The 18,214-nt window shown below is 39.7% G+C and overlaps 1 protein-coding gene across 5 annotated transcripts in view; it reads left to right on the top strand.

The window, feature by feature from the left end:
• accs (1-aminocyclopropane-1-carboxylate synthase homolog (Arabidopsis)(non-functional)) overlaps positions 1 to 16,013 on the top strand; it is a 71,504-nt gene extending 55,491 nt beyond the window's left edge. For all 5 annotated transcript variants that reach the window (XM_059975932.1, XM_059975933.1, XM_059975934.1 and 2 more), the window contains 3 exons: positions 5,341 to 5,483; positions 8,043 to 8,196; positions 12,327 to 16,013. In XM_059975932.1, coding sequence (XP_059831915.1) covers positions 5,341 to 5,483; positions 8,043 to 8,196; positions 12,327 to 12,607 — 578 coding nt within the window. In that variant the 3' untranslated portion in view covers positions 12,608 to 16,013. The remainder of the gene's footprint in view (positions 1 to 5,340; positions 5,484 to 8,042; positions 8,197 to 12,326) is intronic.
• The last annotated feature ends 2,201 nt before the right edge of the window (positions 16,014 to 18,214 follow it).

Raw genomic sequence — 18,214 nt, forward strand, 5'->3', positions numbered from 1 at the left:
ACTCTCACCTCTCATTTACATTTTATGTATCTGAAGAAACTTCTGGTATCCTCTTTAATATTATTGGCCAGCTTACATACTTATTCCATCTTTACCTTCTTAATGACTTTTTAGTTGCCTTTTATTGATTTTTGAAAACTTCCCAATCCTCTAACTTCCCACTAATTTTTGCTCTATTATATCTCCTCTCTTTGGTGTTTATGTTGGCTTTGACTTCTCATGTTAGCCATGTCTGTGTCATCTTCCCATTGATGCAACCTCTCAAGCAAACTCACACGTGGCCACATTTTACACAATTGAAACATACAAACCATTCACAGTTTAAACCAAGGCAGAAAATCCCTTGTTCCTGAGGGTTAAACCGTTGCCAAAGTATTCAGTATCAATCCGATGACGTTGAGGAAATGCGTTGCTCTAAGTCTTTAAAACAAAAAGTGCTGTAAGTTTTTCATCCTGCGCAAGTATACATCATTCAGCAAGTTTAGAGCATGACACCCAAAATTCCCACATATTCGAACCTTTCTCTAACTCCTTTCTCTTGGTCTGTGTTCGGATTAGTTTGATTGAACTGTTTGCTGTACAGTTCCAGGCATAATGACCCACATTTCCACAGTTGAAACAGCAGATTTGAGTACTGTACCGGGATGGTTGCCCCTGACAACGGCTTCCCTGATTGAGTGGAAGTGCACTGTAGCGATGTGTTACTTCGCTTCTACAATCTCTCTGCTGTCTTTTATCCCGATTTGCATTTCCCCACACGATCTCCCCCATATCTTCTCAAAGGGAAAACACTTTAACTGCTTCTAGAGTATTCCTGACTTTAAAATCTAGCCCCTGCACTTCCTTTTCAAATGCTCTAATCATTTTTCCAAGTACCCATGCCTCAATGTGGGTAGGGACACTGGGATCAAATAGTTCAGACACTCTTTTCTGCTCTCCTCAGTACTGTGCAATACCAAGGTCCCCAGCCAGTTATTAGTCTCATTGGGTCAGATTTCACCTATCCAATGTGGGACCATAAACACGCAAGAAAACTAGCCTCAACCTCATCACAAAGGCAGAGGGGCCCTCCACCCGGTCACCTCGATTAGCCCCTGCAGCTTCTAATACAGCCTCCTGTAAATCCCCTATTATCCCCTGGCCTTGTGCCTGTTCCTCCAGCAGGGCTGAGTGTAACACTGACGTTAAACACAGATGGGTTAACTTCCGTTCCTAGTTATCCTAAGCTGATGAATGCGCTGGAAAAGTTCCTGAAGAACATCTCCCATTCCACACTTCGGTATCTTCGCAGCTGAGGTAGTCAATTGGGTCACGTCGAAAGGGGTACACCCTGGCTGTGGTGTTTCCTGCACTCTCTCCATTTCAACAGGTGCCATTGAGGCTGTGGACATTGAAGGTTCCACTCCCCTCTTGGAAAAATCCATGGGGAGGAGGGCCACTTCCCCAATCATCCTCACTGTTGTAATGTGTCACCTCATACGCTAGATGACACCAATCTGTATCAGCATCATCGTCAGCCCTCACACCAAATGCACATATCACCCCTCTCTGAGCTGAGTGTTGACTTTGCAGCTTTTTGATTTGTTTTAAACACCTGGTGTGGTCGGCGCTGCCTTTGTTCTCAGCTGCTGACTCCTGTACAATATTCATAGCCGTCTGTAAATCCTGACACTGACTTTTCCATTTCTCTACTTCTGTACTCGTCCTTTTACATTCCACTTCCCATTTCTCCTTTCCTCTCGTTAAGTGTTCACACTGAGTCCAGAGCTGAGTCACGTGGATCAAATTCGCCTGACCCCATGCCCTCAGAATTTCATTTTCTCTTCTCTCCCTCTCTCACTCTTCCCTACACTTACACATCTCCTCTGTCAGTTTCTGTTTCTCTCTCTCCACTGCAGATGGATCTTCCCACATATATCCCATTATAATGGCTTTTTTAATCTCTTATAATTTATTTGATTTCGGTAACTTTTCCACAATGCATCCCCCAGGGTCCCTGACCCCTCCTCTCTCAGTCTTTCCTATCCGCGCCTTATAGTTAAGCCATTTTCTTCATAAATATTTAAGAAAATGATCCCACGAATCATCCAAACCCCCCCCCCCCAGATTCTTCTTGTCCTCTCCTTTTTCCATTTTAATATCCTAACCTCGTGGGTGGTTCACTTCAAAACTAGGGTCGCAAACCTCCAGGTTTTTTCTGAGTGCACCCCGGGATGCCAGAATCAGATGACCATTCATCAGGTTAGGAAATTGACTACACAACTCGTAATTAATCGAAGCTCGCACTTTGTTGTCTGTGCATAAAAACAACAGTGTGACTATGTTGACCCTGGGCTAACAGCTTAGAACATGAATTCTACTGGTCCTTCTGTACCAATACTCATCGGATCACTTCTCCAATTTATAACACCGAAATAGGGGATCTCCGTTGGTCAGATGATCAACCTTTTCTTCGTCCAACCCCTGGCATGCGGGTTCTTCCTTGCAATGGTGGGGTTCTTAGGAGAGTTATTGCTGATAGCACACTCGGAAGCTCCACCTTTATACTTTTTTTTGGTCCTTACCAATTCAAATATTGCATGCCAGTGTCATTGGCTGTAAGTCATCTGATTGGCCTTTAACGCTTTTTTATTGGCTCTGCTCCAGCCCTCTTCCCAGCAAGAAACAATTAGTAATTAATGGCTCTTTGTTCTCTTCAGTAACCAGCTCCAGTCACTCCAGGCAGGCACCAACCCCGACATTCACAAACCTGCGTGTTATGTTTATATCAAAGAACACCTCACAAATAACTTCTTATTTGAAAATGATCTCTAGTCCAGCATTTTACCTGAAATACTGTGTCTACTTTAAAACACAGAAAGCAAAGCAACTCCTTTTCACAAAATGGAGGATGTAAAACAGTTCCACGAAATGGCAGCCTCCATCTCCAAGCACATGGCAGAAACAAAACCAATTGATCTGTCCGCTTCCACTATCCTTGACCCATTCAAGTTCAATGTTTTAAATCTGCCATGGCTAACAGCATGTACCTTCTATCTCCTGTTGCAATTTGAAGGCCACATCCTTACTGCTGTTTGCAGACATCCCACCCTGCAAAAGCTCATTTCAGGGAGGTAGCACCCCGGCCCCCCCACCCCCGGTCGACCTCCGAGGGTGTATGTAATACTATGTTTAGTGATTTTTTTTTTCTAATCTGTAAACCAAGTTGGGTATATGCAGAAAATGTGACATTAAAATATGTTCTTATATTATCATGGAGTCATTTTTTTTATTCCATTACAACTTTAAGGGAGTTTGGCCTCATCAGGTAGGACATCAATAGAGTTGCTCCTTAGCAGCTAACCAGCTAGTTTAAATAACATTAGCTATGCTAATGAACGAATGACACCTGTTAAACTCACCTCAACATGTCTTTTACATTTTAACCCACCATGGGCAATAGAAAAGTCACTGTTGCAAACAGTGCAGCGAGCAACACTGTCATTATTTTTGAGGTCGACTGTAAAGCCCGCCCACAGCCTCCCCCTCTCAAAATCAATTTCTGGGATATTGTATATCATTTGCAGACATCAGGGAGCCGCTATCAATATGCAGGAGATTTCCGGGAGAGGTGGGATGTCTGTGTTCGGGGGTCTGTATACAACTCACATCAGGGTCTTTTTACACTTTCAGTTCCTTATCTCTATCCACAATGATTCAAGGTCTCCTCACCCTATGTCACCTTCTAATGATTTGATTTCATTTTTTCCCAACAAAGCAATACTACCCCCTCTGCCTTCATGCCTGTCCTTTTGATACAATGTGTGTCCTTAAACACTAAGCTCCCAGCTATATCCTTTCAGCCATAATTCAGTGATGCTAACGATACATTACCTGCCATTCTGCAACTGTGCTACAAGTTCATCCACCTTATTCCGTATACTGTACGTATTCAGATACAACACCTTCAGTCCTGTGTTCACACTTTTTGATTTTGTCCGTCTTTTACATTGCAACTCACCCTGTTGACTGCAGTTCTGTCCTGTCAATAGACTGTCCTGTACACCAGCTATCTCACCTTCAACACTATTATCCGCCCTTCCTACAATACTTCTTGTGTTGAAATTTAGACAACTCAGGACACCAGCTGCACCACTCCCAACCTTTTGATTGTTAAATTTCTGTGCAATCTCTGCACTAACTCTGGTTCCCATACCCCTGCAACGCTAGTTTAAACTCCACTGTGTAGTATTAACAAACCTTCCCGCTAGGATATTCGTCTCCTCCAGTTCAGGCGCAAACCGTCCCTTCTGTATAGGTCCCACCTTCCCTGGAAGAAAGCCCAATTTCCAAAAATCTTATGCCCTCCCTCCAACCGCAACCCCTTGGCCACATATTAAACTGTATAATCTTCCTTGTTCTGGCCTTACTGGCTCGTGGCACAGGTAGCAGTCCTGAGATCACAACCCTGAAGGCCCTACTCTTTACCTTATCACCTAACTCCTGAACTCCCTATGCTGAACCTTGTCACTCATCCTACCCATATCATTGGTACCTACATGGACCACGATTTCTGGTTGTTCACCCTCCCACTTAAGAAAGCTGTGGACTTGATCTGAGATATCCTGGACCCTGGCATCTGAGAGGCAACATACCATCCAGGAATCTCGTTCTCACCCACAGAACCTCCTGTCCATTCCCTGATCTAATGAATCCCCTATCACCATAGAGTGCTTTTTCCTTCCTGCTCTCCCCCCATCCCTTCTGAGTCAAAGAGGTAGGCTTAGTACCAGAGACCTGACAACTGTGACTTTGAAGACGATGGTGAATTTCATCAATGGTGTCTGCCTTTGCTGAGAATTGTGAAGGGATTGACATTTCCAGAGTTTCGCTGTGAACTTTTTTTTTTGTAGGCTGGGAGAGGCTGCCTGAGAAGAGCAGTAGCACTTTTGATTTTGGTGTTTTAGGGCCAGGTTGTTTATCTGTATCCTGACTAGTGTTTTGCACCGTTCCATCACAGCGTTTCTGCTCTCATTCACAATAAAAGAAATTGCTATCCTGTAAGCTGTCTTAAACATCTCATCAATTGTACATACTCTGTTCAAAACGCAAATTAAGCATGAGAAAATATCAGTGTGTTCTCTGAGTTTAATGCTAAATTTTATATAAAAGAGCTTGTACAGCTTTATTTCAGCTGTAAAAATAAGATGAAGTTTTAATCTTTAAATTCTTTGCTATAAAAGTGATTTACTAGAATTGTGGCATTTTATGTAAAAGATTTTCTTTCCAAGACAATGAAAATTTTATTCATCATAAAATTCAAGTCCTCTATTGATATTTTTGTCTCTTATCTTTCTGTAGATTGGTTCAATAATGTTTTTTTGCCAATGAACCGAACAAGACTAAAAGCTGCCCACAAGTTCATGACAAATGAACTAATAGCAATGGACATTCCATTCCTAAACCGACGTGCAGGCCATTATATCTGGGCTGATTTTAGAAAGGTATTAACCACACCTTTTTTATCATAGCTTTTCTGTACCAGAAAGCATAAAGAAATTTAGATTCATTTCAGTTCTTTCAATTTATATATTTTTAATAAGAAAAGGGTTTAAGTTATGTTGAGATTTTTCATGTTATGAATCTTTACTTTTGATTTCAGACTGGGGTAATAGGATCTGTTACAAGAAATGCATATGGCAGAAACTCAATCTGTTTCAGGTAGAGAGTGTTTATCAATTGGCAGTTTCACTTTGATAGGAAATGTTGGTATGGTTAAAAATGTTTCATGATGGCACATTAAGAAGCAGCAATGAAGGCATTTTTAATATGGTGGATGGCAGTTAACTGTACTTGTGCATTTGGTCTGAACTGTGCAGCATGATGTTTGGTAAAAGTAAGTCTTTCAGCACTCCAGACTCTCCTTGCTATAGCCACCATATTCTGTCAAGAATGTAAGACAAATTTAGGCCGTTATTGTTTTATCGGGTACTTTGAATTTAAAAAATGCAAAGGATTGAAGCTCAAATTAAAGATAATTATACATGACTTGGGTTGTTCTGCTCATTGTTAAGGCTGGAGATGACAAATGCAGAGTTGGCAATTTGAAGTCCAAATAAATTGATGTGGAGATCATGTGGACGACAACTGAAGCTTAGCTGACTCTGACTCTGGATGGCACTGTTTCATTGCTTGGCAAGTACAGAGACTGGATTGGGAAGATCCAGGTCGGAAGTTCTGAGTAAAGGGAGAAAAAGCTTGAGGCAACAGAAAGTTCAGGGCCTGGGATGAAATGGTCGTTCATTCTAGATGCACATTAGAGGTTTTGCTCTCCACCATGCAGTTAATTTTTTATCAATGGTTGTCGAGGGCAGAGAGAAAAGGATGTTTTTTAGTGAGTGGATTGATGATCGTTAAGTATTTTGTCTTTCATCACTGAATTGTAAACGATCTCCAACCTGTCCTTCTAAACCAGGTGTATTTTCTAGATCACAAAAAGGGAAAATCTGCAGATGCTGGAAATCTGAGCAATACACACAAAGTGCTGGAGGAACTCAACAGTTTAGGCAGCATCTATGGAAAAAAGTACAGTCGACGTTTTGGCCCGAAATGTCGACTGTACTTTTTTCCATAGATGCTACCTGACCTGCTGAGTTCCTCCAGCATTTTGTGAATTTTCTAGATGTTTTATTGGATTGTAGTTTTTCTTTGGTAAAATGTTCATGTTCTTGCTTGATTTGAAACTTTTAGTACAAAGTAAAGTCAGAGTAAATTTATTATCTGAGTATATGCTGTACATATCAGCATGAACAACCCTGAGATTCAGTTCCTTGACATCATAAGACCATAAGACGTAGGAGCAGAATTAGGTCATTCAGCCCATTGAGTTTGCTCTGCCATTCCATCATAACTGATATATCATCCCTCTCAACCTCATGCTCCTACCTTTTCTCTGTAACTTTTGACACTAACTAATCAAGGACCAATTAACCTCCACTTTAAATATACTCACTGACTTGGACTCCACAGTTGTCCATGGCAATGAATTCCATAGATGCACCACCCTCTGGCTAAAGAAATTCCTCTTCATCACTGTTCTAAATGGACGTCCCTTTATTATGAGGCTATGCCTTTTCGTCCTAGACGCACCTACTATAAACAACGTCCTCTCCACATCCCCTCTATCTAGGCCTTTCAATATTCAATAGGTTTCAATGAGATTCCCCCCCACCCCTATTTTTCTATACTCCAGTGAGTACTGACCCAGAGTCATCAAATGCTCCTAATACATTAACCCTTTCATTCCCAGAATCATTATTGTGAGCCTTTTCTGGACCCTCTCCAGTGCCAGCACATCCTTTCTTAGCAAGGGGTCTAAATCTGTTCACAATACTCCAAGTGCAGTCTGACCAATGCCTTACAAAGCATTACATCCTTGCTCTTTTAATCTAGTCTTCTTGAAATAAATGCTGACATTGCATTTGCCTTCCTTACCACTAACTCAACCTGCAAGTTAACCCTTAGGGAATCCTGCATGAGGACTCCCAAGTCCCTTTGCAACTCAGATTTTTGAATGTTCTGCCTGTATAGAAAATAATTTATGACTTTTTTTCTTCTATCAAAGTGTACGACCATACACTTCCCTACTCTATATTCCATCTGACACTTCTTTGCCCATTCTCCCAATCTGTCTTAAGTTCTTCTACAGACTCCCTGATTCTTTCCCTATCTGCCCGCCACCTATCTTGCAAACTTGGCCACAAAGCCATCAATTCCATCATCCAATTCAATCCAAATCCAACACATAATTCGAAAAGCAGTGGTCCAAATACCACCCTCTATAGAACACCGCTAGTCACCGACAGCCAATCAGAATAGACCCCCTTTATTCTGACTCTTTGCCTCTTGCCAGTCAACCTGTCTTCTATCCATTAGAGCTGTGCTTAGCCTCACATAAGTGTAAAGCAGTCACTGGTACTGAGGCAAGGGTTAAATAATAACTTCTATTACACGATTCCACAATGAAAATCACAAAGATAATGTATGTGCATTCTCCTATTCAGTATTTAAAGAATCCAACATTTGAAGAAGAAACTAATCTGTGGAAGCAATTTCTTAACAATAAAATCCTGCTCAGCAGTGGGAAGTCATTTGGATGCAGTGAACCTGGATGGTTCAGCATTGCATTTGCTGACAAATCCAATCGGCTACAATTAGGTGAGTACAGTAACAACAGTAATTTTTATCTGTTAGCTCCAGATTGGTGTTTTTATTTCCAGTTTAGTTTTAGCCTGTCTATCTCATCTAAGTATGTATTTTCGACAAGATTTTCCTTTACTGGATGTGGGTGAGAGCTGAGTGCATTTCAGGTACAAATTTTAGTGTTTATATTCAGAAAATCAACAATACAAGGGAGTTTGGTTTCAAACATACATTTCATAATATTCTGGTTGTTTTCGATCATCAGGCCATTGCTTTGATACTTATTGCAAAGCAAATATTCTGTTTTGTTTTCATATTAATGGTGGGAATCAATTAGAAGCGTTCTTAATGTGACCTGGCACCAACTGAGCAAATTTACTTGAGTTTGTAGCCATTCTGTTGATGACTGAGTTGCAATTGCTTTTCAGAACACTATTGATATTTGGAAGGAAGAAATTGATTAATTTCATTTAACTAAAAATAAATATGCTGACTTCCTGGTAGAAAGCATCCAGATGTTTGATACAAATTTGTGTCGTGCGGGATCTCACATTTTCTCCCATGGTATAAAGTGTGGCATTCTTATACATAATCAGAAACATCTCAAAGCATCCTCATCCAATGTGCAAACGTTATTTTTTTCTGTCACATAGCCTATTAAGTAGAGAGGAGGATGTGATCAGTAACTTATGACATCAGTAGTTATGTTGATTACTCTGTGCTCTGCAGCCTCCACCATCTTGATGTCCTGCATTGGGGGAAATGGAATGTCCTGTTCAGCTATAACCAAGTCAAATACCAAGAACGTCTGTCCATCTCCACCCTCCCCTTCCTCCCCAGACCATAAGTACAGAACTGGGCCACTTAGCCCATTGACTCTGTTCTCCCATTCCATCACGGGTGATATATTATCCCTGTCAACCCCATTCTTCTTTCTTCTCCCCATATCCTTTGATGCCCTGACTAACAAAGAGTCTATCAACCTCTGTTTTAAATGTACTCAATGACTTGGCCTCCATAGCCATCCGTGGCAATGAATCCTTCTCACCTCTGTTCTAAATGGACATCCATCTATTCTGAGGCTGTGCCCTCTCATCCTAGACTATAGGAAACATCCTCTCCACATCCACCCTCATTCTTCTAAACTCCACAGAGTACAGGCCCAGAGCCACCATATGCACCTCATACGTTAATCCTTTCATTCCCAGAATCATTCTCATGAACCTTCTCTGGGTCATCTCCAATGCCAGCACATCTTTTCTTACATAAGGGGCTTAAAACTGCTCTCAATACTCCATATGCAGTCTACAAAGCCTCAGTGTCATGTCCTTGCTCTTATAGTCTAGTACTCCAAAATTAACCTTGAGGGAATCCTGCACAATGACTTCCAAGTCCCTATACAACTCTGACTTTAGATTTTTCCCCCCAGTTTGGAAATAGTCTATGCCTTTATACCATCTACCAAATTACATGATCATACACTTCCTTTCCATATGCCACTTCTTTGCCCATTCTCCAAATCTATCCAAGTCCTTCTGCAGACTCCCTGCTTTCTCAACAATATCTGCCCCTTCACCAATCTTTGTATTGTCTGCAAACTTGGCCACAAAGCCGTCAATTCTATCATACAAATCATTGAGAAGTGAAAAGAAGTGGTCCCAATACAAACCCCCGTGGAACATCAGTAGTCACTGGCAGCCAACCAGAATAAGCCCCCTTTATTCCGACTCTTTGCCTCCTGCCAGTCAGCCAATCTTCTGTCCATGCTGGTATCTTTCCTGTAATTCCATGGGCTCTTGCCTTGTTAAGCAGCATCATGTGTGGTCAGAGGTCTCTGGCAAATCCAAGAAAATAACATCCACTGACTCTCCTTTGTCCATCTGCCTGTTAGTTTCTCAGAAATTTCCAGCAGATTTCTCAGGCAAGATTTCCCCTTAAAGAAACCATGCTGACTTTGGCCTACTTTATCCTGCCCCTCCAAGTACTATCCAAAACCTCATCCACAATAATGGATGCCAACATCTTCCCAGCCACTGAAGTCAGGCTAACTAGCTTATAATTTCTTTTCTTCTGTTTCCCTCCCTCCCTAAAGAATTGAGTGACATTTGCAATTTTCCATTCCTCTGGAACCATTCCAGAATCTTGTGATTCTTGAAAGGTCATTGTTAATGTGTCCACACTCTCTTCAGCTAGCTCTTTCAGAACCCTGGGGTGTAGTCCATCTGGTCCAGGTAACTTATCTACTTTCAGACCTTTCAGCTTCCCAAACACCTTCTCCTTCGTAATAGCACCTACATACACTTCTCTCCCCTGACACTCGCAAATTTCTGGCCTACTGCTAGTGTCTTCCACAGTGAAGACTGATACAAAACAATTATTTATTAAGTATGTTTGCCATTTCTTTGACCTCTCTCATGCCTCTGTAGTTCCCTTTACTCCACGATAATACTGATACAGGCATCTTTATCTTCTCTCTCTCAAACTGCAGGACGAATTCTATCAAAGTATGATCATAGCATGTTGGCCTTCATAACAAGGGGAGTTGAGTACAGGAGCAAAGAGGTCCTTCTGCAGTTGTACAGGGCCCTGGTGAGACCACCCCTGGAGTATTGAGTTCAGTTTTGGTCTCCAAATTTGAGGAAGGACATTCTTGCTATTGAGGGAGTGCAGCATAGGTTCACGAGGTTAATTCGCGGGATGGCAGGACTGTCATATGTTGAAAGATTGGAGCATCTGGGCTTGTATACACTGGAACTTAAAAGGATGAGAGGGGATCTGATTGAAACATATAAGATTATTAAGGGATTGGACACGCTAGAGGCAGGAAACATGTTCCTGATGTTGGGGGAGTCCAGAACCAGAGGCCACAGTTTAAGAATAAGGGTTAGGTCATATAGAACAGAGTTGAGGAAAATTTTTTTCACCCAGAGAGTAGTGGATCTATGGAATGCTCTGCCTCAGAAGGCAGTGGTGGCCAATTCCCTGGGTGCTTTCAAGGAAGAGTTAGATAGAGCTCTTAAAGATAGCAGAGTCAAAGGATATGGGAAGAAGGGAGGAATGGGGTACTGATTGTGGATGATCAGCCATGATCACATTGAATGGTGGTGCTGGCTCGAAGGGCCAAATAGCCTACTCCTGCACCTATTGTCTATTGTCACTGCCTCCTGAGGGTACCTTTACCTTAAGCTCCCTAATCAAATCTGGTTCATTACGCAGAATTGCCTTTCCCCTAGTGGGCTCAACCACAAGCTGCTCTAAAAAGCCCTCTGGTAGGCATCCTAGAAATTGCTTCTCTTAGGATCCAGCATCAAGCTGATTTTCCCAATCCTCCTGTATATTGAAATCCCCCATGACTATTGTAAATTTGCCCTTATTACAGGCTTTTCTATTTCCCATTGAAATGTATATCCCACATCCTGGCTACTGTTTGGGGGTCTCTGTATATCTCCCTTCAGGGTCTTTTTACCCTTGCAGTTTCTTATCTCTACCCTCAAGGATTCTACATCTTCTGATACAATATCACCCGTGTTTAACGATTTGAAACCTTGGTGGTCCTTGCTACATTCGCTTATATCACTCACTATCGAAGTGGCTAACTCTAGTGGAAGGCTGCTTCTTTTTGACATTTAGCTGAAGATCGTGCTGTGCTCCAGTTTTTAAATTTATATTTTTCATTCATATGCATATCCTGCAGGTTTAACTTCATGAGTCATAGAGAGCAAAGATTGTCCTGCATGTACAGAAATTAGCCCCTTGCTGACACATTCACACTCCTATTATTTTCCCATTCATCCTGTGTAGCAACATTACTATTGATGGACATAGTAAAGCCCATGTAGACTCCAAATTTCAAGTCACATTGGTGTGGGGCAAATCAGTGCTACAGAGTCCAGTTAAACTGGATCTTTAGACAGCAAATCTATGACAATTACTATGGTCTTATTGTGCAAAATCCCAGTTTATTATGTTTTAACAGATTTAATTTGTTGATTTCATTGATAAATGGGTATTCATTCATTTCATCACTATTTCTAAAGGAGTTGAGTGGAGACATAGAATAATGTTGTGCTTTGAGTTTTGTCATAAATATTCCAGTCATTCATTGATGTATTCCCAAATGATAAGGTATGAATTTTGTTCTGTAGGAATGCACAGACTTAGGAAGGTCCTGCAAGAGCAAGATTCAGTAATCCAGTCTGTTGAAAAAGAGGCTAATTCTGATCCTGAGAGCAGAACCAAAACTGCTGAAGATGTCCTAGAAGTTGGCATCCAGCCATCTCCAGCTGACCCTGCTCTCGATGGTTTGATTGGACTTCTCCGCGAACAGATTCGAACGACTGACTGGTTACAAAGAAACACAGCTGAACAGTTTGCTCAAGAGAATCCTGAAGTCCATGAAGTTTTCAGCAAGCTTGCAGAGAAATAATCTGTTTTGCAGTTTACAATAATGCATTAGTGAGAATGTACTAGTCATTAATTTCAGGGACTGATAGACTAGAAACATAAAACTGAAGTGGTACTATAGAATACTACTGGTAATTTTAACTTCTTTTTTACTTATTTCTAGTTGTATCTTTACACAAAGCCACCCTTCCCATTCTAAGGGAATTTTACTACTTGATGCATTGAGAAATGCCACCTTCATAGAACTGCTACTGTCAAGACTATATTGACAAAAATTAACTAATTGACTAAATTGGGGCAGAAGTGACTAGACAAGGCAAGGGTGACAAACTGTCTATTTCCTTCGGTCACACAATAATGTAGAATCCATTGCACTATCCCCTTAATGAAGAAATCACCTTGTTTATTGATACAGATTGCAAATAAACTAAGTACATGCATAGGAACAATATCAGCTTGTAGTTGTGAATGGAACAAGTTGATAGGTCTCATTTGGGTTTTTTAAATGATGGTTGAGATATTGTCAACTGCTTTCTTTGTAACATTATTCATAACTATCAGGAGGCACAATTAATTCTTATGGTGTCACTTTTTTGTGTAGTTTGGGAGAGCTGGAAGGCCTTGCTCATTAATGCAACACATATATTTCTAAACCTCATCAAATGTAAAATGAAACCTAATGTACAGTCCATTTAAGCTAATGTGTGTTTAGGACAGTAAAATTGAGAGGCTGAGCATTGCAGAAAATAGTGTAAATATAAAAATAATCTGTAACAGACTGATGAGCACTTGAAAAATAAAAACGGGTGGGTGAGGCCCCGCTACCAAGAATTCTGTTTTTGACAAAGGGCAGCACCTAACAGAAACAGGTTTTTTTTGTTGCAGATTATCCATTTCCACTATCTTCTGATTTTGTTTAGTATTTCTGGTACTTTTAGCTCCATAAGGGAATCCACATCCATTGTTCAAGAGGCTGCAAATTTGTGCAGAGCATTGATTAATTCATTTATATTTTGAACATTCACTAGTCAAATTAAATTCCTGGTTCAAGGATATAATTAATAAAGGAATTGAACATCAATGCTGTCATCTGTGAACAAACAAGAACATAAACAGTGGAATCTGCCATATAATTCACATGTGAGAATGATTGTCCAGAATCTATGACTGCCACAGCAAGCTGTCCTTCTGAATCAAGTAAAAAGCTGGTTCCCATTTTTGTTTAATTTTACATGCGCTTTCTATTTGTTTTTAATGAGAAGAAACTGTCAAAGGAAGATGTAAACTTAATGAAAGGGAATGAATGTTAGATGACTACACACATGCCATTAAGAAGATATTCAAATCCTTCAACTAAACCATGGTAAAAGAATGAGGAGGATTTCTACAGTTAACATGTTTGCATTATGTTTTCAGTAAGTCAAGTGTAGTATTCTTGAAGCCCTTTTCAAATGATTTTTGTATTTGAAATTCATTGAGTTCTTATGGGCATTTTGAATGTTAGGATGGTTCTTTCAGAAGATGCTTTGCACCATGATGAAATTTTATTGTTTTTACATTGAAAGTATTATTCATGAAGAGTACTAGATATTACTACTGCTTGTACATCCTATTTATTGACTTTACATCACTTTTAATTACATTAAATGCCAATTAATTTAAATGCGTGCCAGTGTTTGTACATCCTATTTCTGCTTTCTCATGGCAACTCATTTTTAGGAGCAATTTATTTCTGTTTCATTTGAATGACTACTACTCTTCTTTTGAGGTCTATGCTTTTACATTGGGAAGGATTTCTAATTTGATGATAGCCATTGGTCCTAATTTTTGAGTGTTTCAAACTCTCTTTTGAAGATGTGAATGCTAAATGTTGTCTCAGTTGAATTAACTGTTGCAACTATTTAAAGAAAAAACTCAAAATCATCATTACTGATTAATGTTGCTTTCCTCACCCTAACTTGATTTTAAAATAAATACTGTAGATAGAGGTTTTGACATTTTAACACTGTTCAATACATAATCAGAAATTTTTACTACAAATGTTGCCAGTCTTCTGTAGAGGAAGACACCATACTAATTCCAGTCTTTGAATGAAAATTAAAAGGGGAATAAATTACAAGAGCTATGGAAAGAGAGAAGTAGGACTAATTAGACAAACAATTTCAAATAGCTGGCATATGATGTGTCAAAAGCCTCTTTGCTGTATCACTCCATGGTCAATTTTTATTTCAGACTGTGGCTATTCAGTTGAGTTACTTCTATTTCTAAAAGTAATCAGTCTCAACATGGGATTTATGAAGATTCAGTGAACAAAAGTAAACTGAAAAATCTGGTTCTACTTCCTATTACATCGTGTAACTTTCATAATTTGTCAGCTCACTCCTAAGTTTAGCTTGTGTGAAAGACAAGTATTTTTATGGAAGTACTCTCACCGTATTTGAACTGAGTTTGTTTGTATTGTTATTAGGCAATGTGACTTGTAATACTGACTTTGTGTGGTTAATTAAATTAGCAGTTTCACTTTAGGGAATGCTTAGTGTCTTGATGTCTCTAAACTGAAACGTGCAGATTCTATTTCTAATTTTGTAAATATGACTGCATTCTAGTTGTCCAAAAATCATGAGGAACTGTGGTTGATCTGGAGGGGGATAAAATAAAATACAAAAGAATAATATTTCAAAAAAATGTAATTCCTTATTGAAAATGAATGGTAATTTTTCCATTCTGAGCTCAAGTGTAAGGATAATGTTTCTCTGCCTGGTTTGCACTTAAGCTTTATTAGAAAAGCAAAATTGTGCAGATGCTGGAAATCTGAAATAAAACAAAAAAAAATTGTTGAGAATAGCTGGGCCAGGCAGCATCCATGAAGAGAGAACACCATTGATCTGAAATGTTAATTCTGTTTCTCTCCCCACAGAGTCTGTCTGACCTGAGTATTTCCAACATATCATGTTTTAGATCAAACTTAAAAGCTTTTCATTTTGTTCAGTACTAAAAGTACTGTGGAATTTGGTTATTTGAGTCCTTTGTGTTGATCTGCCTTTAATTTTGCCTTCCTCAACTAATGACTAATGTTTCATTCAGTAGTGTAAATGGCTATCATTATACATAAGGCACAAATGTAATATGTCATATGTTATCTTAGAACATTGTCACAAGGGATTAAGTCACAGTGTGGCCAAAATGCCTAAACCTAATATATGTAGAAGTGATATCTAATTGTGTTATGAAATCCAAATGGACAGAGAAGACAATTAAATTTAATATAAAATGTGTTTCATCTAATGTTGTACAATAATGATTCAATGTGATGTAGATTTAGTGTCTATGCAGTTTAAACATGCCACTTGTTAATATGTTCATTATGTAAAATAGTTTTTTTAATTTGAAGTCTGATTTCATATGTCCAGTAAAATTATGTTATTGACACTTAAGCATTTTGACTCTGCATTTTATGTAGTTGCCTTCACGTCTTCCTTTGTCAACATCCCTTAGGATGGAGAGAGTGATTTACTTTCCACTCCAGTTCATTTGGTCTTCAGGTAACTTAGAGTAATGTGTAGGAAATGCACTCGACAGGTGGTGCTTCATGGGTGTGCGATTAGTGTATGCTCCTTTCCATGATGCGAATGCAGTTCCCCTCACAAAAAGTAGTCTATCATGATACAGATACATTCCAGGAAAAAACTGTCACTAAAGAAAAAATTTATATTAAAATTAAACATTTGATTGAAAAGCCATAAAACTGCAAATGCTGGAAATCTTAAAAAAAATACTGAATATACTGAGCAGGTCAGACAGCATCTACAGAGGGAGAAATAAAGTTAACTTTCAAGTCACATACTGTTCCTCAGACTAACAGGATCATTGAAGTTTTTGTGTTTTTTCTGCTTCCACAGAGGCAGCCTAACCTGCTGAGTATCTCTAGTACGGTGGTTAGCACAATCACTTTACAACACCAGCAATCACTGATTGGGGTTCAATTCCCGCTGCTGCCTGTGACTGGGAGAGGCGTGGGAGATTTCCTCCAGCTGCTCTGGATTCCTTGCACATCTCAAATAAATATTCTTAGTAAGATGTGGGCATGCTATGTTGGGACTAGAAGCAAGGCAACACTTGTTGGTTGCTTCGACAATTCTCGCTGATCTGATTTGAGGCAAACAACAAATTTCACTGTATGTTTCAATGTGCATGTGACAAAGCTAATCTTCATCTTTATCTCACATTTCCATTGTCATTTTGAATGCAATATTGTGAGATTTCAAAAGAGCTGCAGTGCTTCATCAGTTTAGGATGATAAATAACAGGCACACAGAGGAGGAAGGTGAAGATTCAATCCTGTATGTTGGTGATTATAGTGGCCATACCATTGAAGACAGAGTGCAAATAAATGGGCCGTCACTGCACTGGGTGCTTCTGCAGGGATTGGTTCTGGGGTCCCACTATTCAGCGTATTATCAAAGATGTTTATGAGGGAGTATAATGAAATGATATTCACTTGTGTGGCAGTATGGGTTATGAAGAACTTACAGAGAGACTTGAAGAAGAAAGAACAAGCTAAGTAAATTAGCAAGGGTCTAGCAGATAATATCATTGAAACCTACCAAGTACTGAAAGACCCAGATAAAGTGGATGTGGAGAAGATGTTTCCAATAGAGGACCAGAGGGCACAGCCTCAGATTAGGACATTCCTTTAGAATAGAGGAATTTCTTTAGCCAGAGGCTAGCGAATCTGTGGAATACATTGTCACAGATGGCCATGGAGGTCAAGTCATTGGATATGTTTTAAGTGGGGATTGATAGTTTCTTGATTAGTAAGGGCATCAAAGGTAATGGGGAGAAGGCAGGAGAATGGGATTGAGAGGGAAAATAAACCAGTCATGATCAAATGTTGGACCAGATTTGACGGGCCAAATTGCCTAAATCGGCCCTTATGTCTTGTGGTCTAATCTGGGAAAATGCAAGTACATCAGCAGAACAAAAATCAGAAGGCTGAGCACTTATAGTGAGAGATTGAAAGGTGTTGGTGTTCAAAAGGGCCTGGGTGTCCTGTTTCCCAATTCACTCAAGACTGAAGATGTCTTACTAGAAATCTCATGTGACTGCCCAGAGTATTGTGTGACAGATCTAGTCTCCCTGCCAAATGAAATATATTGTTGCAATTTGGAGTTCACTAGATTGGTTCTTGGTCTTCGGGGACTTTGCTCTATGAGGTAACATTAAACGGCATTTGGAGGAATGATAAATAATCTCAGTGAGGAGTGCTACTGGCACAAAGTTGTTGGTAATTGTCATGGTGTTGGTAAGTGAAAGGGAAATTTATGGGCAAATGAGAGAGCATAAATCGTGGGGAATAGGACAGATGGGATTGCTTTGAGAACTGGCATAGACTTGATGGGCTGAATGGTCATCTGCGACATAAGGAAATATGAAGAAAGGGGAATTCTTGTTGAAACATACATAATTCATATGGGGATTGAAACTCTATAAGGATGATGTTTTTTTCCTGGCTAGGGTATCAAGAAGTAGAGGTCACACCTTAAAACAACGGGTAAACTCTTTGAAATGAAAAGTAATTTTGCCAGAAGTTGTGAATCTTTGTAATTCTCTGTTAAAGATTGGAAGTCCA

The sequence above is a fragment of the Hypanus sabinus genome, chromosome 7, assembly GCF_030144855.1.
Source record: "Hypanus sabinus isolate sHypSab1 chromosome 7, sHypSab1.hap1, whole genome shotgun sequence".
Classification (NCBI taxonomy): domain Eukaryota; kingdom Metazoa; phylum Chordata; class Chondrichthyes; order Myliobatiformes; family Dasyatidae; genus Hypanus; species Hypanus sabinus.